General features: G+C 38.7%; 1 protein-coding gene across 5 annotated transcripts in view; it reads right to left on the bottom strand.

Moving 5' to 3' along the window:
* Positions 1-8,392: 8,392 nt before the first annotated feature.
* Positions 8,393-21,726, bottom strand: part of WAPL (WAPL cohesin release factor) — a 63,672-nt gene continuing 50,338 nt past the window's right edge. For all 5 annotated transcript variants that reach the window (XM_057371415.1, XM_057371413.1, XM_057371417.1 and 2 more), the window contains 10 exons: positions 20,209-20,320; positions 19,091-19,188; positions 17,492-17,568; positions 16,240-16,415; positions 15,834-15,949; positions 14,983-15,144; positions 13,572-13,779; positions 12,328-12,416; positions 11,207-11,302; positions 8,393-10,861 (listed from right to left, as the gene is read on the bottom strand). In XM_057371415.1, coding sequence (XP_057227398.1) covers positions 10,796-10,861; positions 11,207-11,302; positions 12,328-12,416; positions 13,572-13,779; positions 14,983-15,144; positions 15,834-15,949; positions 16,240-16,415; positions 17,492-17,568; positions 19,091-19,188; positions 20,209-20,320 — 1,200 coding nt within the window. In that variant the 3' untranslated portion in view covers positions 8,393-10,795. The remainder of the gene's footprint in view (positions 10,862-11,206; positions 11,303-12,327; positions 12,417-13,571; positions 13,780-14,982; positions 15,145-15,833; positions 15,950-16,239; positions 16,416-17,491; positions 17,569-19,090; positions 19,189-20,208; positions 20,321-21,726) is intronic.

Raw genomic sequence — 21,726 nt, 5'->3', positions numbered from 1 at the left:
CTACAGGTCACTTTTCTTGAAGAAAGTACAGCAAGCAAAAAAAATGGAAATACTAAGAAGAGAATTTAGTAAGATGTAAAAGTTGTCATGGTAATGTACTCTTACATGTAAATCAGTGTATGAATTTAGGCAAATTAAACTCAGAGGTGCCACTGCTTATGGATTTTTATCTCTTTTGTAGGAAAGTCTTGCAATTACTTTTTCCATTTGTTTTTAAAAGTGTACATTTCTTATTGAAAGAATAGCAGATTATTTGCTGAATTTTACTTCAGACATTTATACATTTCTTTGAAAGAATCTCCATCTTCTTGTAAACCAACTCTCCCTGACTCCCTCCTTTTAAGGATTTATATTTATATATAAAGTGGCCAAACTTGCCACCCTGTGATGTTGGAATGYGTGCCTAGAACTCACGCCATTGTTTAACCTTCCCAGTGGGGAGGAGGCAGGAAAKAAATCTAAGAAGTTTTTAGAAACATTTCTACTAATTGCATGGAATAAAGGTCAAAATTAATGAAATACCTGACATTGTGATGAACTTCCACAGCAACAAGGTTTCAGACATACGGAATTTATTGCGAAGGCTTACTAAAAATACCACTCCTTAATAATTAACCCAGAGCTGGCCTTGGAGCAGAGCAGTATACATTTCTGTGAGCAGCTCCTTGAATTTGGGTCACTTTCATGTGCAATTGAGAAGCCTTTGCTAACCGTGCCAGAGCCCACACATATCCTTGGATGGACTTGGAACAAGCAGCAGTGTGGCAGTGCGGGGGTTGAGCTCAGCGGTGCCACTACTTTCTGGGGATGTGAACTGCGGCTCTCAGCATTCCGAGTGCACCGAGCCCSGCTTTTGGCAGCGCGCACGGGAGCGAGCAGGCTGCTCCGGCTGCCCCTCGTTGATCCCCGGGGCTGCACTCTCTCACWGCTCCCTCCCGGTCACTGAGGCTGCCGCAGAGAAAACAGCACTGAGGAAAGAGCTGAGCTGCCCCGAAAGATGCACCAAGTGGGGAGCAGCAGAAAGGCTGGCTGAGGAGGTGCCTCAGCAGCCTGGTTTCATGTGACCCGCGCTGCCCGAGGGGATACGCCTGACCACTGCACTGAGGCCATCTCCAGCCATCAGAAGCTGGAACTCTACCCAGGGTCAAAGTGAGAACAAGATTTGCTGCCAAGGCATGTCTGTCTGACTGTGGCATTTGTTTAATATTTTTGGAAATGCAGTCTGAGTGTAGGAGATTCTTCAGAGAGGACTAGGWCTATTTTTGAAAAGAATACAAATTATTTATACATGGGGTGATAGGCATGTGGAGGCTGGGAGAAAGCAGAGAGATGAAGGGAAATTAGAGCTAGAAAAGAAGCAGGAAGGTGATAAATGAGTATATGGTGAACTCTGGAAAATACATGCCAAAAGTGTGGAAGAAATGGGAACAGACCCATGCTACCACCCAGTGGGATGGAAAMCATCTTCCTGCCCCATGGAGAGCGCCAGGGCCTGGCCAGTCTGCCTCTCCAGGACTGTCAGGCRGGGACATGACTCTTTAAGCCCAGCTAATCCTCAATCACAGTGATGTCTGGGACAYTGCTGGGTAACCGAGGAATTAGGCTCCAATAAAGCTGCTCGTGCYGCATGTGCACACTGCAGCACACAGATGATGCTTCCACAAGGAACAGTGCAGATGGGGGGCTGGGGCAAAATCTGAGAGACCAGCTCTTGTAGAAACCAGAGAGAGCTCCTACGGCTACCTCCTGCACTGCTGTGCACTTGAGCTGCCTGGTATGCAAAGGCTGCTGTTCAGGAGCAAAACATTCAGAGCAAACTGTTCCCAGGATTGTGGGGCAGCAAGTTCCACAGTATAATTCTGTGCTGTGTTAAAATGTACTTCCTTTTGCTCGTTTCAAATTCTCTTACCTGGTAATTGCACTGGGCCCTCTGTTACAACAACAAAGGAGAGCTCTGGGAGAAGGATTTTCTATTCATGTTTTCCACCTTGTATTTGATTTTTTGCTGTTATTGTTGCCAGTCATGTATCTCTAGTCATTATTTCTTCTTCAAGCTGAAGAATTCTGGACTATTTAACCTCTTCTGGCTATTCCACGTTCCTGATGATTCAGGGTATAAAGCAGAAAAAAAAAAACTAAAATAATCTTCCTCTTGCTATTTCCTAAACCCCATGCTGAGTTCCAAACAAGGCAACATCAGGGATGCATCCTGTGATTCAAAGATGGTCCTTGATTTCTTCTTCTATTTGTTTTCTGATTACAACTGATGTTACAAATGTTGTTCTGCCCTCTGTTGGAGTTGACCAGTCAGACTTGGTCACCGCCAGGTACCAGTTAATTTGCACTTTAACGTGCTATAGTAGAGCTAATTGTCCTCCTGTGCGTCGATCACCAGTGACAATCAGGCCAGGATTCACTACAGCCTGTGCAGCTCTGGGCACTCAGATTTGTATCTGACTATAAACACCCAACCACCCCAGAGTGCCGAGCGCCTGCATTCCCCGCCCCTCCTCTTRTCAGGGCAGTCATGAACCCAACCAATAGGGCACTCAGCCCGCAGTCCTTGGACTCAGCAGAGTCCTCCTTTCCTGCAGGGATGACACTGCTATTTCTGCTCAGTTCTTTTGAAAGCTTGGAGTGAAGGTTATCCATGCAAGAGAAGACTTTTCTCACTACCCATAGCTTAGGGGCTCTCTGAAGCATTCATGAAAACTCTGGTTCTTTTGGTGTTTTGTTTTTTGTTTTATTTTGGTTGATTTTTGTTTTCTTTTTTGACAAATACAACTTACTTTTTTTCACTAGGGAAGAAGCACAGCCCTGGTGTGGATTACCCAGAGAGGCTGTGAAATCTTCATGATTAGATGTTTTCAAAATTTGGCGAGGTAAAGCCAGGGCTGATCTGAACTAGCTTTGAGCACAAGTCTGGASTAGATGATCTCCAGAGTCAACAAACACTTGCATGGTTTTATAGTCATGGTATTGCCCCTGCTTATAAGCTCCTCCTGGCATCTGAGTAGCAGCATCATTCTGGAGCCTGAGATAAAGTCTGCAGACGTTACACCATGCACTGCCAAATCTTGGGCAGAACACTGRCCTCAGCTTATCCTGCCATGTTCGCAATGCTCCAAATTGCTTCTGGTTCAGTGTATGGAATCTCCATGGCAACTGCTTGTAGGTGATATGCCCTGAAGTATGTTAGGAGACAGCAACCTAACCCTAGACAGGACGCAGTACTCCTGGGATGTCATTTGGGAAGGAAGACACTCATGGGCTAATTTTTACCCATTTGGAGACCCTCAGAAGCACCTTGCTTTCACCAGAAATACTTGGCACTTGAGAACTGGGAGTGCTGTGCAACCACACACCAGCCCAGACGTTAATCCAGCTTCTGCTGTCATACCTTGCATGATGTTTCTTCTTCATCCTGTCAGACCTTTGTGTCTCTGACTTCATCTCCAGGGAAAGCTTGTTAACCAAGGCTATTTACTCTCCTTCCCCACTGTTGGTCACAAGCAGATGACATCTTTTTAGCATGCAATGGCTGAAACATCATTTTCTTTCACAAGTCTGAATCTGTGATTCTTAATTTATCTCCAGGACATCAACAACTCCACATGCTCCCAAAACAATTTGATATTTACTGGTGTTGAGAAAACTTCATCAATTAAGATAGCAACTAAGATATACTGAACAGTCCTGCYCTTGCAGATACCCCTCTCTTGCATATGCCTTAATTCTGTGTGAAAGGAAGATGATTTCTACCTCTCCAAGAGCACAACTCTTGAGCTGTGTTTGGGAAGTCAAAACACAAGTCTAAGTGGAATCTCATATATGACACTAGTTAGTGAAATCTAAGTTTATAGTACTCCTTCAGGCCTTCGGCTGTATGATTTCTAAAATCTTAATGTAACAGTTTTCTTGCTCAGGAGAGAAAGTGCATTCCAAAGGTGATGTGCTGCTCTCACTGCAGAGGCTCACAAGGGCTCAGCAACCAGGTGGGTTTTGAAATCAGCCTGGGAAATGTGRGGGAGTTGTGGCATCAGCAAGACCTGGTGCAGAAACAGCCTGAGCAGGTGCCCTCCCCACCTTCCAGCTCAGACTGTTCCTTTGTGAACAGGCAGAGACCGAGACAGCCGCTTCCAGTGACCTGAGCAAACCCCCTGTGCACACGCCAGCTCCTCCCGATGGATCTGGCACCGTGCCCCACTCTCTGGGTCTCGCTGACGCAAGAGCCCTGTTGGTCTTGCTGAGAACTGAGCATTTGCTGAGGGCRTCTCGCAGAAAAAGGTTCACACTGAGCTCAGCTTTAAAGACCATCAATCACCCCAATGACTGAGGTTGGCAGGCTTTGAATTGAGCATTTTGAAAACTGCAACTAGATAAAATCTGCACAGAGAAGGGTGGGATTGTGCCGACACCTGTGGTTTGAGAGCTGCTTCATTTGGTCCCAGGTAGCAAAGTTCAGAAACCAAAGCACACCCATCCTATAGGATTTTCACATTTCAAAAAAGCTGAAGCTGTATCATGTATGTTAATCAAACAGCACAAACCAGTTCTCCTGAGAACTTCTGAAGGCTAATCACAAATATTACATAAAATTAACATGTATTTCATCTTTGTATAAACCTACTGACACCACCAGGATAGACAGGTATWTCATTCTTCTGTGAGCAGCACTAACATTTAGTTCTCTCAACAGAAAGATTTCAGGTTTTGCATTTTTTTAACTACTAAACTGGATGCATAATAGACTAACCAATCTAACCATTCTAAAGTACTGGTTTGCCCCAGCAATTTCAAATTATATTCTACAGGGATACATATAAATGAAGTCCCGTACGTTTGCTTTTGTTTCACATTTGAAATTTCGCTTGAATAACCATTATCACCTATATAAAATAAGGGGGAACCTGTATGATTATTTGGGATAAAATAGCTACAAATTTGTTCTCACAAAATCCTCAGTAAGACTCTCACTGTAATCTAAGGTATCACAAATAAAAACCCATTGTTTTGCATTATGAAGYTCCATTTTGAAACTGGATGTTTGAGAAATATGAATATACTTAGCATACAAATTCCAATCAGATTTTTCCACTAGGGAGATGACTTTTTTCCTTATTAAAAATTTATAGGCACGTTTTAAAAAGAATTAGGGCAAAACAGACAACAAACAATTAATTGCATCACTTCTATTTAATTTACAATGCTCAATTTCTGCTGCTGAAGTATAATTTCATTATAGCATTTTAACCTAGCTATTTTTAATTTGGGTAAGATAGCTTTGCTTTAAAATTCCTTGTCAAATGAAGACAAAAATTTGAAATATGAGCCAGCAAAATGACACCAGATGTTACACAGTGGTTTTATATAACACATTACTGAACTGGTTTTTAAGGCTCAGTAACCTGAATATCAAGCTTTTGAACCTAAATTCATGCCTCTGCACAGAGCTGAGTGATTTTACTCCCAAGTTTTTCTTAYGGTTTGTACTTCAATTCAAACAGASTATTCATTTAACAGTAGATCAGAAAACAACTCTGGCTGGATATTTTAAAACTTTTGCCCCAGAAATGCTTTCAAGAGCCATATGTTTGGGGTARAAGGCCAACAATACCCCATGAATAAAACCTCAGAGTTCCACTACTTTGGCATCATTCCCAGAGGTAAGGTGTGTGCACAGCTCCTGAATGGTATCACTTGACACAAAATCAACCCCTTCTTTCCCTTTGTCATTCAAACTTCTGCAGTAATGCCTTTCACCTTGATTTTCACACCTTATGTACTAGAAACAGTGAGAACAAAATAATCGTCATTCTAGGACATAATCACAAGGTCAGCTTTACAGATAGAATGAAATMATTTCATCCTCTTCACACTCCACATTAACACTCTTCCTTCCTCCACTTAAAAAAAACAAATGCAAAGACACAACTAAATCATCTGTCATAATACAGGAAATTTAAAGGATTCCTACACTAAGCAGTGGATTGAATAAAATTCCTGTTATYTTTACTCTAAGCAGTTTTCTTTTCTGTATCACCTGATTCTACTCTGCAAAAGTTCAATGAACCTTGCTTTAAGTAACTTTGGTCCACCTAAGAGACCAGAATTCTGGAAATAGGTACTACGGCCTGCACAACTCTTCATTATCCAGCAATCTGGCTTTCCACACATAAAGAAACTCTTTGGCCTTTCCTTCTCCAAAGTGATGAAATGGAAGTCCAAGTTGTGGGTTAGGAGATGTGGATACAGTTTGAAGACACAGGTGATATAAGTGACACATCTGCCTCTCAAATGTCAGGCAGTCTCCACTTGGCTCCCAATAAGGGCTGCTTTTTCCAGGGCTCCTCACAGCACCCTCTGCATCCCCAGGGTGCTGTTGTTACACACAGGTGTATCATCCRAAGTGTGGCAACCTGGGGAATAACCTATAGCTGCAAATTCAGTTCAGTTTTCACAGTTGGAATAAAGATCCTGTGTCATTAGTAAACCAATCTACCCCTGGACTTCCAGCAGTTGCATTATTTATAATGGTTTCACTTTTATTTACAGTAAGACTATCTGAACCTACTGAGGCTGCAAACATCTTAATAAATTACAGTCCCTTAGATAGAGGACCTTTAGGGCAAGTAAAAAAGAATATGTATGAAAGGCTTCTGTTCCACACAGCTAAAAGAATCCAGTAGTGTCCTTTACCCAAAGACAAATTAACATATTACACAGAAGAAGAGAAGCAGCAGCATCAAAAATTACAGTGGCCTGGTTTTGAAAACACTTGGCTAGAGGAATTGAGGGCAAATTCCAACCTCATTATCTTCAAAACCCCAATTAACAGGCCATCCTATGAGGGCAGGCTTGGTGCAGAAGAATGACAGTTACCTAAGCCTTCTCTGTCTTTTGAACTCAAACTCACTTTTTTGGTCTTCCATGCCCTTTAAACAAGTACCACATTCATTAAAAGAAAATTTACTGGAAAAGCCATGTGGGCTTGCCTGGTAACAGCCCCAGCTAACCAAGAATACTTTGGCATCTCCTCAGCTATGTCCAGCAAGGAAAAACAAGAGGAGACAGAATGCTCAACAGTACATCTGACACCAAAAGTATCTTTATCAATTCAGGGGGTACTTGAGCCTGAAAACACGGTTAAAAGCAAAAACTCCTGCTAGAATATTCTGTTAGAGAGAGGTGAAGTGTAGCCCATGTCACTGCCTAGAACTGGTGTGAGAATCCCCACTGTCCCCTCAGGCACACACAGTGGTCCCCAGCAGAATCACTCCGTTGCACTGTGCGCTTGGCACCACGCTGGGCTCAGGAAAGAACCACAATGTTACASATTTGTGATCCCCTTCCATGCCAGCCTTCTGCTGACAGACTGAGGCTGCTGACAGCAAAACACCAGCTCCGTTCGGCTGCTGGAGGAATCACCTCCAGCACTATCTGCTCTGGTGTTCAGTTTCTGAAAAATCAGTGCCAYACACATCAGCTACTGTGCAAATCAAGCATTTCAAAACAGATCAGAAGGGAAATAATTTATGAGAAAGGCTGTGGCTCCCAAATCTTCTGCAGAAGCTTCACAATTATCCTGTTAATCTGAAATTGCTGATGTCACCCCTAAGCATCCACACACAATGCCTTCATTACATAACTGCCAACAAAATAAGAGGAAATACTCTTACCAGATTTTTTTTTAAACATTTGCTTACATAAAGCTGCATTTGTGTCTCACAGTATCACACACTAACACCACACTGTTCTGTAGATCAAACTCATTCCTTTACAGCACWGAAAAACTTACATTATGCTGCTGCTTGTTCAAAGCAGCAATGAGATGACACATCACATTCAACTCTCTTTACAGTTCATGAATTACTCTCTCTTGTACCCATATCTAGTTGYACCAATTAAGGAAAAATCCATCCTGAAATTAAAGCAACATTCACATTAATCAAGAAACAGAGCAACACTGATGGCAACCCTTTGCACTTAAGAAAGCCATTAAGATCCCCCATGATGTGAAAAGTCTCACCAGAAGAACTGCCCCACTTTCCCTGTGCTCTATTGTATTTTTGTTATTCTGGCTACAGCTCTTGAGAGTTGTTACTGAAAGTTCAATGGCAACTTGTGTAGAGAACGCCAAAATGCATCAAGAGACACAATACATCATCTCTAGAAAATTTCCAGGCTTGGCTGGTTTGAYGGACCACAGCCTCAGGTCCAGGCATTGTGTTTTGTTCTCCCAACACACAGGTGAAAAGCAAAGCACTACCTTCAGGATGCTCCACTGTTATTTTTTTCAATTTTTTTTTTCTTTTAGCAATTTACCTGACRCTGCCTTCTTTCTGCAATCACTCAGAGGAGTGCTTTATTGCATGTTAAAAGACAAGATATGTATTGAAAGTAGCAATTTTATTTGAGTTAAAATTATTTACAAAAACCCAAAGACATACTTCATGAAACTGGTACAAACTATTTTTCCTGCCGTTGGCTTTTGCTCCAAAGATCACAGCTGAGAAATACTGTATAAAATAAAAATAGGATTGGATTCAGAAAAGTACTCTACTGTTCTAATTTCCAATTGAGAGTATTTACACAAATATTTACAATGAAAAAAAAGTTACTTTAAAACTTTAATTTGCAAGTTGGCCTCAAGTACCCTTTAATGCAGAGTTATTTGAGGGTCTAACACACAAAAATGCACTGCAGTTCACAGGGTGATTTCTACCCCCACCCTCAAAAAAAAAAAAATCTGCATTTGTCAGTGCTTGACAATTAGTTACATTTTTAAAAAAAGCTGTTAAACACTGAGGTAAACCAATTCCCAAACAATTACCAGTGTAACAAAGAAAGGTAGTTGTCCCTGCTTTCCCCCTTCACCATATTTGTATCTTCTTTTCTCTTGCCATCTCTCCACAGAAAACTACATCATCAATTTGAAATTTCATTGTAAGTGAMAAGCTCTAAAATCCAAAAACTAGATGGGCCAAATATTTAATAATTTCCTCCTAATGAAGGTAATTTACATACACCTTTTCCCTCCCTCTCAATATGGTTTATTTTTTCTTAAAGAAGGGGAATACAACCTCAAAAACTTTTCTAAGTTACACTGATACACTAAGTTTTAGAAGGTGATGAGAGAAAATGCAAAAAAAATGAYCAACATAAGATTTTTGCCATTAATCAGTTACTTCCTTACAGAATTCCCAACAATCTGCATTATCAAAAATAGGAAGACATAGAAGGCAGCCACTGTATGTAAAAAATTTACAGCTGGCACTGATACAAAAGCACAAGTTCTTAACTTTATACATGGAGATAACACAAGATCTAAAAGCAGGTTAGATTTCCTGTTATTTCCCCCTCATTATACATAGAACTAATATTTTTATGGCTTCAAGTTTTACAAATTCAATGGAGTAACATGATGTAACTACCTATACAGGTATTTAAAAATGTCAACGAAGCAGATCGCAGAACAGTCTGCAAATATTCAAGACCACCTTAATAAAAATAATTAATAATCAATTCTGTTGGTCTGAATAGTGAGTGCAAGAAAAAAATTGTTAAAAAAGTCATGTATTTTTCTGGGATTCTTTGTTCCACTTAAGTCCTCAAACACAATGCTTTGCTGTGAACTAGACCTCAGACTGAACAAAATCTTAGCTATATCAGCAATTTAAGGCTTTGTGTTGTATGCATTTCAACTCTGTCATACTACAGAAGGATGAAATAGAAAGATTATGTCAGCTGGAACCATTAATCCCCATTGGTGTTTTAGCTTCTTTAAAATTCTTCCCCCTAAAGCATCCAAATTCTTTGTATTCAACATTATAAAACACACCTTGAGTTCTTCCTTGAAACAAATTAAAACAGCATTTCAAAGTTTTTGCTTATTAGAAGTGTAAACTACCCTGGGACTGAGTGCTTTGTAAAATATCTTTTTTTTTCTTTCTTTCTTTATTTTATTTGCATTYAAACAGGGCACAACTTTTTACAGTCACTGTTCCTTTTGTGGATAACATACCCTCAAATGGCTTTGTGTGTCGATGGGTCTGCATGCTCTTGGAACTACAAAGCGTTATGGTCTAAGCAGGTTACAGTACATGGGCCATGGGAGATTTAGAACTGAGAAAGACTTTATCGACCTAATTTCAATCAAAACAGTATAAAAAATAAACTATCCAATCCTCGCTTCTTTGGATTCCAACAAATTTTAAATATAGACAGTAGTTAAAATCACAAAAGTATTTAAAAATTTATATTTTATGATTTTGGAATAATCTAGTAATAAAAAAGCAAGAGCAAATTAAACTCAAATAGGAGCGGTGCTGCTGTCCAGAATTTCTTTATTAGAACATTTGTTTGATACCTCAGTAGCTAAGCTGCCTTTGCACCTGGCTGGCATGAAACAGTGGCTCAACAGTAAACAGCAGTTGCACTATCAGCAGCGTTTCCCCTTGAAACTTGTCACGAACAAAGCAAGAAAAAAAAGATAGGGAGGGTAAACCCTGCCAAAAATATTTAAATACTGCACTGCATCATAAACAGCAAGGTTTCTTTATTTACTTTCCTCAGAACCTTTTCCCCCTCATTTTTGATAGTTGCAGATTGATGTAGTAACTGTCTTTTAGAAAATGCTGAATGCATGGTTAAGAGACCAGGTAGCCTTAAAAATCCGAACACGAATGACACAGATGAATGCTCTTGGTATATCCTTCAAGGACTTCTTTCATGACTTCTTCTTTTGTCTAAGGGTAGCTCCAGCATTAGAGTGCCTGCAGCGGAAGTTAAGTATCTAGCAGTGTTCCAAGTATTCAATCACCCTAGAGATAGATTTCTGGCCTGTTGTTCCAACAGCACACTGGAAATGCAATAGAAAACACAAGTAACAAACAAGCATTTGTAGCACCTCCTTCAAATAGCTGAGAGCTATTCTATTTTCAGAATTTTAGTATTTACAATTATGTATCAGTAAAAGCGACTAGGTTCAGGCAGACAATTCAGAAATATCTTCCTGACCAATCACACTATAATGACATACAAATGGGTTTTCAGTGTTAAAAAACAGAATATCATCCTGWGCTCTTATGAAAACAAATATGAAAAAATGTCAATGCTTCTAAAAATGCACAAAATATTAACAGAAAACAATATTGCAATTAACAAAAATATCTACATATGTCAATTTAAAGTATGYATTACTTACAGTAAGGTTCATAAAACTGAGAAATTTTTTGAGCATTTCAGTCATTATCGAGAAGTCCCCTTCAGGTAAGTACTCCCTCACAGTAGTCACATTGATCTAAGAAACAAAACAGTCTTTTGTCATTTGAAAAATATTTTTCTGACACAGAACTATAACAGTCTGCACTTGAGATGCATTAAGCTAAGTATATTCACAGCATTATTAAGATGGCTTTTGCTGCCATCTTTATGATTTAAGTCTCTCTTAAACAATATTCATGTCTTTACTGTGTTTATGTTTCTAGAATTCAACTGCTAAAATAATTTTTTGTGTTTGGTTTGCTGGGGTTTCTTTTCCCTAAAAAAACAGAAGGACGATTAGACCTCCCCAGAACCTACAAAWTATCAAGAATTAAAAAGCCCACCAGATCATTTCCCTGACAAGGAGATTCTTCCACTACAACTGTGAATGGGTTGAGAATTGCTGTTCTTATTGTCAATCTCACGCTGAACACTAAAACTGTTATGGACACTAATCAGTCCAAAGGCATAGAAAACCACTTTAAAGACCATTTCTGCCACYACAGTTAATTTAGACAAGCCTGAAGGCAGGTCTGAACCTCATTTTCATGTGAACATATATTTGACAGAGACTATTGAGTTCTCAGCCACTGGAGTTCAGTATTTTTCACTGCAGCTTTCTATTTCCAATCTGAGACAATTATTTAACAGGGACATACAGAAGTTCATGTAATTTCAATGGAAGAGAAAATTGAAACAGACTGACAAAGAATAAATAAGTTTGGTGGTAACTTGCTTACTAAAACTACTGAGAAAGAACAGGCTTAGCCAATTTTCCTCTGCCTTTCCAAAGTAAGTTCTTTTGCTGGCTACAAGTAAAGGGAGAGAGGTAAAAKAGGTCAAATATTCAATTTCAACTCTTTTTGATAAACACAGTGATATTCAGAAAATCTGCTTTGGATGGAATAACTCTGGCAACTTCTCCCAAAGCTGTATATATCAATGTAGCTTCACCAATGTACTAGTTCACGCTGAAGCCAAATTTAATTAACCCCTTTCAACAGAGAAAATTATTACTTCATTAAACATTATACTGGATTTAATATCAACTTATTCCCTTACTGGACTCTCCTGGCAGAGACAGCCTAGAAGCAATGCTGTGTATGAGGCCACAATGCAGTCTTCCATGTGCTTCCCAGCATGCTGAAGAGCTGTAAAAGAGACAACAGTGTATTGTATTCTCTAAGCAGCTGGTATCTTTGACTGTTGTAAATACAATCTTTCATTATCATTTTCCAGAATGCTTTTTTCTCAAACAAAATGAGCTTTTGGACTGAGATTTCAGAGATCAGGAAACGCCACGCTTACTGACTCAGCAGCACATTCTTGACAAGAAAAATGGTCTTCATTCACTTTCAACTCATTCTGCYGCACAGTATTTTGTCATTTGCCATTTCAATGTGCAAACTATATGCTGAACACACCGAACTACCAATGCAAATGTTTCATCTGATACTATAGGCCTCTAAGTCTTCCCCCAAAGTAGTTTCTTGTATTAAGGATMACAGACACAGCACGTTTTGCCGGTGACTCAGCATTTCAGGAAAAACTACAAATAACTGCAGCACCAGTTGACGGAGCTACAAAAAGAAGCAAGGATATAAAGCAAGGTTGGAGAAAGTAATATACAACAACTATTAACATAAGATGAAAGAAAACACCATTAAAAGCAATACATTGCATCTACTATCAGAAGATTAACCAAGGAGTGATATTCAGATCCATTTTGCAGAGACAAACTATGTAACAAGTCAGAGATACTCAAATTCCTGGAACAAACTACCAAAGTTYGGTATCAAGGCACTACACAGCTATCTCACATATCACTGATGAAGTGACACAAAGCAGATGGGGACAGAAGAGGACACATGCAAATAGGGAGGGGAGGGAAAAAACCCCAACCCTTAAAAGTTGCTTTAAACAAGAAYCCTGGAAAACAAAATTAAGGCAGGTAACTTTCAGGAACTATTTCAGAAGAACAAGGTAACAGCGTAAAAGCCATTCTTTCCAGATTATTTTGTACATGCAGTGTCCCAAAAAGGTTTGGGGGTTTTGGTTGTTTCTTTCAGGTTTTTTTTTTAAGAAACAGATAAAAGTTTGTATTAAAAACATAAAAAGTAGCCTAACTTCTTCTACTTCAGATCTGAATGGCTCTTACGGTCTGCAGCAGTTTCACCAGGAACACACTGAAGAAATCTCAGCGCAAGAGACTGGATGTAGATAGGAAGCAGAGGACAAGGTGGGATTTTACAAGCAATCCCACTGTTCTTTGCCTTTTCTGAGTTTATCACAGCCACATAACGTACCTTTATTAAGATCAAGCTCTTCATCATCTTCCTCCTTCTTATCCTTCTCCTCAGTACTGTCTGACTTCTCTGTAGAGACCCACTGTATCTCCCCACTTGTCTCCTGCCATTCCCCACTCTGATCATGCTGAGCAGTGGGAGCTTCTTTAATCAGCTCGTCCGTCTGGCTCTCGGCCAGCTGTGCCGCTCGCTCACACTCCAGGAACAGCTAACGGGGGAAATTCCACCACAATTTCTGTTAGAAACTAAAACCTCCACACACTGAGTTCATACCTGTAAGCTTATTTCCTGTTCACCATTTGCCCCTTAATACAATTAGTCTTCAACACTTGTGTTAACAACAGGCTTTTCTTCTTTAAACGAATACACAATCTGGCCCAACTCTAGTGCTGTACTCCACACCAAGACCTCCCTCCYTGAAGCTGAACCACTTGCCAGGTTCCTCTTGGGCATCATAAATGTCTGATCACCTGCCTTGAGACATGGCTTCAAGACTAAAAGCTGCCATAATTTCCTGACCATTTTGTTCTCCACCAATTTTCATTTTCTTTTCATGCTAACTATCCCCTCTTGGCTTTCTTAGAGCAAAAGTATGAAGCAGTCATTTAAAATGACTTAGCAAGAATGTGAATGAAACAGGAATCACACATTGTGCACTTATTTCTCTTGAATTATTTCCCAAACCATACAACCACCCGTTATAAATATTGCTTTGCCAAGCTACATACATTAAGATATTTAGTATTAATATTTTTATTGTGTTTTTTGTCTGCTGCTGGACCGTTATTTCATAAAGTTAAAAACAACTTCTAAAAGCATCCATAAAATTAACTCCACTGAAACAAGGAATCTGTAATTCTCTTTCAATTTTTTCATTTTAGTTTCCATAATGAAACTCATTAACTAAAATTATTGGTGGCTTTCTTTTTTTTTAACAAGCTAGTCAATACAGTATTTAAGAATGCTGTTTCACATCCATAATAATAACATCTGTATTTTATTGCTTTTATAAAGGATGATCCTTTTTTAAAATTTAAAGTTGAAAACTCCCAAAAACATGGTACTTAAAAATCTATAGAAGCAAGGCATATAACAGGAAGTAGCTTATTTCTGGTTTAAAACAAAAGCAGAAGCAAACAACCTAGGAACAATAAAACTAGAAATAAATGGTATAAGGAGAGAAGAGTTTTATTGGATRTCAGTAAACCACTGTCTTTTACCAGGGAAGCTGTTTCTGTAATGGACACTACTGCAAAAGTCAAGATTGCGTAGGCAGCAATCTTCCCCTACTTTGCTCCATTCTTCAAATGCTGAACAGAAAAACTGACACATTTTCACTGCTGAGTTCTCCCTTCCCCCCGACAGTCTGATAAGGAGAAATGGAAACTACTGCAGAACGACCATTTCTCACCTGCACTAAAGCCTGAACAGCATCAATCTGTCCAGTTATCTTCAGGCTTTCGTCTCCTTCGCCCGTACACAAGGAGTCAAAAGAACACGATGTTTCCATGTTGACAAGGCAGTGCCTRTTCCGGGCACTGTATTCTACAAGATTGATCAACAGACCCAATCCCTGCAAGATTGGAGAGTCAGAAAGGATTACACACATTGGAAAAAAGGTCATTTAGCAAAAACCATCTATTCACATAAACATCTTTAGGCCTTATCTTTGTGAGAACACACAACTTATGAAACAGTCTGACAGGGAGATCAGKATCTAATGAAATACAAAGCAAAACAGAGATCCCTTTACAGGAGAACTTTTATGCGGGAATTTGTTTTTCCATTTCTGAACATGAAAACATTTTTTGAGCTCAGGTTTCATTTACAGTTAGGGATTCAGGTATGCAACCCTCAGTTTACATTCTTAAGAGATCCTCCACATACACAATTTCACTGTTGYTATTTAGGCCACTCTGACCCATCTTACATAAGCTGAGGTAAATTTGACAAAGCCTTTAACTCAAACAACAATATCAACCACATCTCCACAATTGAAAAGATGTTTAAAAATTAGTAAATCACACACTTATTTAGCTAAATCTCTTTGTTCATCAGCAGGGCATTTCTTCCCACCAATTACAGGGAAAATAYCCTCAAACCCACCAAATCCTTGCAGAAATTTCAAGTGCCTCACTTTAGGTGTATATACATGGTCACTGAAAATTGCAAGGGAAACTATTCCTTAATATGGAACATGAGCAGCTCAATGCACAAGGAGGCAAACCATTTTCTGCTGATGTGATGAACACAAGAACTTACCAGCACCCGAATATCAAATCTCTGTTCTTGAGGTAGGAACTTTGGAACCTGAAGCACACAATTCATCGCTGTGCCTATCAGACCATCTTGTTCACCTGTTTTTGTACTACCCCATTCTGCAAACAAAGAGAGTTCAGAGGCTCAACACTGAAAATACTCACACTCACAATGGTAAGCAGCTAACAGAAGTTTTTCAGCCCTGAAGACAAACCAGCTTCTCTCAGCCCAAGCCCTCATCTGAACATTTCATACTTGCAAAAGCTAATTACTGAAGGCTGTAAGAAAACATCTACCATGCATAACAGCTTTACTGCACTGGACATAAAAAACCATAATCAGCACCAAAAAGTATTTACGTTAATGATTTGACACTTTACCACAGAATATGCAAAAAAAATTGTTTTACCATTATCATTTGTCAGGTTGAGCAAGACCCCAATGATGGCCCTCATACAGTCTTCCACTGCTTTACCCACGTGGTTAGTTACATTCTGGTGAGGCAGAGTTTTATTGTCTGGTAAACAGATACTGTCTTCAGAACGATTATATCGCTGGATTAACTCCTCACAATGCTGCAGCGCTCTGCAGGGAGAAGGTGCARAACAAAATTATATTCACAACATACAGAACGTTCCAACTTTATACTTGTTTCACAAGGGAAAAAACCTCAAACAGAGCTTATCCAGARTTTTTCTGATATCTAGTCTGTAGGGAGAGATAGTAAAATTATCACCTATTAAATTTTTTATATACTCAACTAAAATTGTGAAAACAAAAACCTGGAAATCTTAGAGCCTTATCAGCTTGATATTTCAAGAGCAAATTAGCTTTCCTTTACAGCTTCATCACATGGTCTTACAAAAGGTATCTCCTCTTTTTACAAACCCAGTCTCTCATATTCTCTGACCATCAAGGCACACCAGAATTCTGACAGTGTTACCAGCACGTTCTTACTCTTTTCTCAGAGCCATTTCCATTGAGTAAGAATAGACAACTTCCTGGCAGTAAAATCTTAATCTTTTAATACTAATGGACCACAGGCACGATTCTACTCTATAACATTAGCTTCATGTTAAATCACCCCAATGATTTCAGTTAACAACAAAACTAGAAAAACCAAAAATATATACCATTTTAAATAACATATTAAACTGTGGTTTGCTTTGTTTTAATTGAAGAAATACTCCATATATCTAGCCTATAACCRTGAAATTATTGTGTTTCCAATGAGGTCTGCAGAGTCAAACTTTCAGCTTCATTTGTTCTCTCATGAAAAGCAATATAAGGGGTAGATAGGCTCTGCCTGACAAGTGAGACCTCACCCAGATTGATGAATGGGTTAGAGGTGTTTAGAGGTGTTAGAAACTCTGCCAGGGAGAAATGCCAGGAACAAAATTTCACTATTTTAGTTCCTAGTTACACTGTCAATTCTGCTATGCTCCATTCCTGTAAACACCTAACTATAATGAAAACACAATAAATAATGTGTWAACACTCCTCTGTATTCCTACTTAGTACAGCAGCAGCTGAATCCACAGTTTGCAGCATCTACAGACCCTAGGGGCTTATTCACCCCTAGAACATTCTGGTATAAACCATTTCTTTTTCTTCCCTGTCATGAGGTATTTTGCAACACTGGGGGTTTTTTTCCTACTTACTTAGCTGAGGAGACTATGAGTTGTGAGTCTTTGTATGCTATCAAATAGCTCTGATTTTCTGGATTATGCACAGTTACCTAAAAAGAAAAGGAGAAAGTAGTATTAAAAATAGCAGTTTTCTTCCCTGAAGGAGAAGTATTCCTTTTTACTACTACTATTACTACACTTTATTCAGTTCCACATTTCTTGGCAATTATCCAGTGTAAACTTTCATGTTCATTTTCCAGTATGTCCTTGGAGTTTTCATCTCTAAGTAATTGTGGCACTGAAGATAAAACCCTGATGAAGTACAGAAACCATGCAGCAGAAAGTTTTGCCACAGCAGAACCCTGAATTCACATTCTGGGACTACAGTATCCTAAGGGTGTATACAGAATACAAYTATATATGGGATATTTTAAGGATTTGACATCAAATCCACTACTGAGAGCTTACTATACATCCAACCATAACACACAAGTTTTTCCTTGATTCTCTTGACTGAAATTTGGAATCAATTTTCAGAAACAATCAACGATCTCTTGGAGTTGCATGATTTGGTGTGTTTTGAATTTTGTCACCTCTCTCAAGTTTCTAAGGATCTTACTACATCACAAACACTTGTAAGTCCAAATTTGAACATTCCAACACTAAACAAGGCTCTTCTGCTTTTGCTTGGCAATTCCATCTATTAAATATAAWAGCAGAAAATGAATCTCAATTTTTTTTCTCACTGCTGAGAAGGCAGGTAWAGAGAATTTTTAAGTAGACATCCTTCAACTATTTCATCTGAGTTTTTAGCTCGCATTTACACTAATTTTGATTCTATTTTAGTGAACAAAACAAGTGACCACCGTAGCTATTTGCCCTCTCATTTGGGTTTCAGGTGTTCAGTGAGATTCACTGACCTGTACTCTGACCCCAAATATTTTCTGATGTGTGGTGATGTGTYACAAGAACATAATAAGGTTCTTCTGCTTTCTTAGCATATCACAACAGAAACAGAGTAACCAGTAACAAACAACAAACTCAGTGAAACAAGGCATTGCAGAGAAACACACTCACCATTCCTGTCAACTAAATTCCACAAAAGTACATCTATTTTTATTTTCTTCCAAGTTCTCCAGGAAATATTTACCATCTGCATTTACACACTCAACTGATGACAGGACTCATTTGCCTTTCAGGGCAGTATTTTCTTCTCTGCACTTTGCCAGCTGATGGCTCAAAGTAGGAATTCTTAAAACTGATTATTTGCTTCTGAGAAAATACCATTTCTGAAATGATCAGCTATTACTAGACACACATTAGAAAGTCAAACGGATGCCTCAAAAACAACATCCATGAAGAGCAGTTTTTTGTAGGAACTTAAGRAAAAGCATCATGTTACATTAATTTATTCTTACCCAATATAATTTTGGAACATGGTACACACAGAACAGTAAAATAAATTTCCAAACATTACAGAAATACTGATAATCATCAGAAAGTTAGTACAGTCTACAAAAAAAAATCAACATTAGAGAGCTGAAATGTGACTATATATTGAAAGAATGTAAACCAGAACAGGTCTGCTTAAGAAGCAGCTTTCAGAAATGCAGTGGATCTGCTCATACTCACACTTTCTAAGACCCGTAAACATCTCTCTGCACCCCATAACGAAGCAACCAACTTCTCTTCATTTTCATCACTGCTTAGGTGATCCACACATTCTTTAACTAAACACAAAAAGAAGTTGTTTTCCACTATAAGTAAGAGGTCTCCAAAAGCCAGGTGCATAAACTAACCAGCTACASAAGAGTTGCTATCGCCCTTCTTTTACACTCTGTACACCTCTAACGCCAGAAAACAATCATGAAGACATGCTCAGCACTCCAAAATATTTTACTTCTCCACGTAAGTAAAAAAAAATTTTACAATTTTGTCTTTATAAGTCTAAGATGGTTGCTACAGATTACCTAACCATGTATTTTCTTCCAACAATAAGAGAGGCCAGCACATGACTGTGTTCCTTACCTCTAARGGACTGTCTCTTAGAAGAGGAAAGAGATAGGGCAAGCACACACTTCCCACACTTTACAAGTCTGAAACCATAACCTGAAACTGTGTGCAAATTGAATACTTTCATCTCACCAATCCTACCTTTGTTCTCCTTCTGCTTACTTAAGATCAAGCTTTATTCAGGTCAAGAATTCATTTAGAAATGTCCCTTTTCCTACCTGGGAGATTCTGATAAAAAAAAACACTAACTTAGACATATCCTTGAAAAAATAATGAAATCATCAACCCCCCCCCCACCACCACCATTTCTTCTTGAAGGGTTTGCTTCCTTTACTACATTTAGTTTAAAAATATCTTGACTGAAAATAATTCTAGAAGACTACAAAGCAGATTCTACTCTAGAGTAAGTGTGCTATAGAGAYATGTAACACAGCCTTCTGTCCAAGCTTAACCCATTTTTAGTCTCACACATTATAACACAACACTTTACACATTCTGTTTAACATGAAAACTACTTTCAATTCCACAGGCAACAGATTAAAGTCACCAATATTTCTCAGTAATCTGATATTGAATTGTATACTTTATTTTTAACACTGTTAAGAAAAAGATATAATATTTCTGGTTTTAATATAATATTTCTGTTTATAACTACAGGAAAGGAACATTACAAAAAGCATACATTTTCTTACAATTCATTATGTTTTCATGCTGTCCAAGCAGTATCCCCACTATACCTTTATCTACAATATGATCCAGACCACCCAGAAGTCGCAGYTCTTCTTTAAACCAGTCCCCAGCTCGCTTTGAGGTGAGAGACAGTAAAGTCTCCATTGCCAAATGCCCAGTCTGAAAGAATGAGGTTCTGGAATCAGTGAAATCATCATATGCAGCTGTGGACAATATATCAAGTCATACAAATATACGTCATATAAAAACCATCAAAACAGAAGTATAGATTCTGAGTAGAGGAACCACCAGAGGGAGCAAGAACAGACTGGAAAATACATTCATCTTAAAAAAATGACAGTACTGATAAAAAAGGTACTTGGCATTTTCARATTTCTGTAGTTTTATTAATAGCTTAGAAAACCCAAGCATACTCTTGTCACTTCTCGTTATCAAAAGAAACAAGTGGAGGAAGGAAATGAACAAATCAGCCAGGTAGCAAAAAAATCAAGGAAAGCCCAAGTGAACACAGCTTCTCCGTCTCCCAGACACGTTGGCTCTGCTCACAGAACACATTTGCTTCCAATGTAGCTATCTTGTGTTCTTAATTTAAACCTACAGAATAAAGCAATTAACTGAACCACTGCAGAAAATCTTATACTATTTACTCACATACTTTCTTTAGGAAAAAAAGAGGAACACATATGCAAATTTAGCAATAGTGAAGCTAAGTTCACTCCCTGCAAATGAAAGAATAGTCCTCACCAGGCTTCAACAAACACTCCATTGTCTTAGTATGGGCCCTGCCCCCCAACCATGCAGCTTTTCCTGCTGCTTTTCTTGCTTTCAAAATACTTGATTTGCAAGGAGAAAAAGAAAGCTGAAGATGRGACAAAGATGAGTAACCACCCAAAGTTAATAATTTCTGGGTTTTAGGAGCAAGCGCTGCAGCACAATGTCACTACGAGCACAATAGTAACAGCATTGCTCCAGTGCAAATGGAAGCATCCTTGGGTCATCAAAGTGTTGTGGGATCAAGAGAACACAAGCAGCAGTAAATCTACAATATACTAGTTTGCTTCCTAAACACCTTCATCACGAAAGCTCAAAGGCCACACAATATTTAAAAGATGGTGATTAGTTTTTGCCAGAGGGCAATAAGACTTCAAGTAATTCCAGAAGAATAAAATCTAGTATTTATATATAATATGAACACTAATATGTCTACTTAAGGGTTTTTTTTGTTTTTTTTTTAGAAAAAGCAATGACACCTTGTAACCATATTGCTTGAGGGAAGTAATCCATTACATTCCATTTTTATGTCAATTACTACAAAATTTTRACACCAAAGGCTCAAAACATGGTTTTCTTAAGCTTTCAGCTTCACGCTGAGAGTGAAAACCATCTGAAAAGAGAAGACATTTCTGAAGGTTTTTATTCTGATGCAACAATGAGGAGGTAGCTGCAATAGCATGAGCTGCAGAGGGCTGTGCTCACTGACAGGTGAGGGCCATTTGCTGAGGCAAAGGCCAAGTTCTTCACRTTTTATCTTCTTCTAATCCAGCACAACGAGCCTAGAAAAAATT

The sequence above is a fragment of the Malurus melanocephalus genome, unplaced genomic scaffold (assembly GCF_030028575.1).
Source record: "Malurus melanocephalus ecotype Western Australia unplaced genomic scaffold, MMel_1.1 scaffold_146, whole genome shotgun sequence".
Lineage (NCBI taxonomy): Eukaryota > Metazoa > Chordata > Aves > Passeriformes > Maluridae > Malurus > Malurus melanocephalus.
Note: the sequence above shows the minus strand (reverse complement) of the source record. Positions and strands in the feature narration are given on the sequence as shown.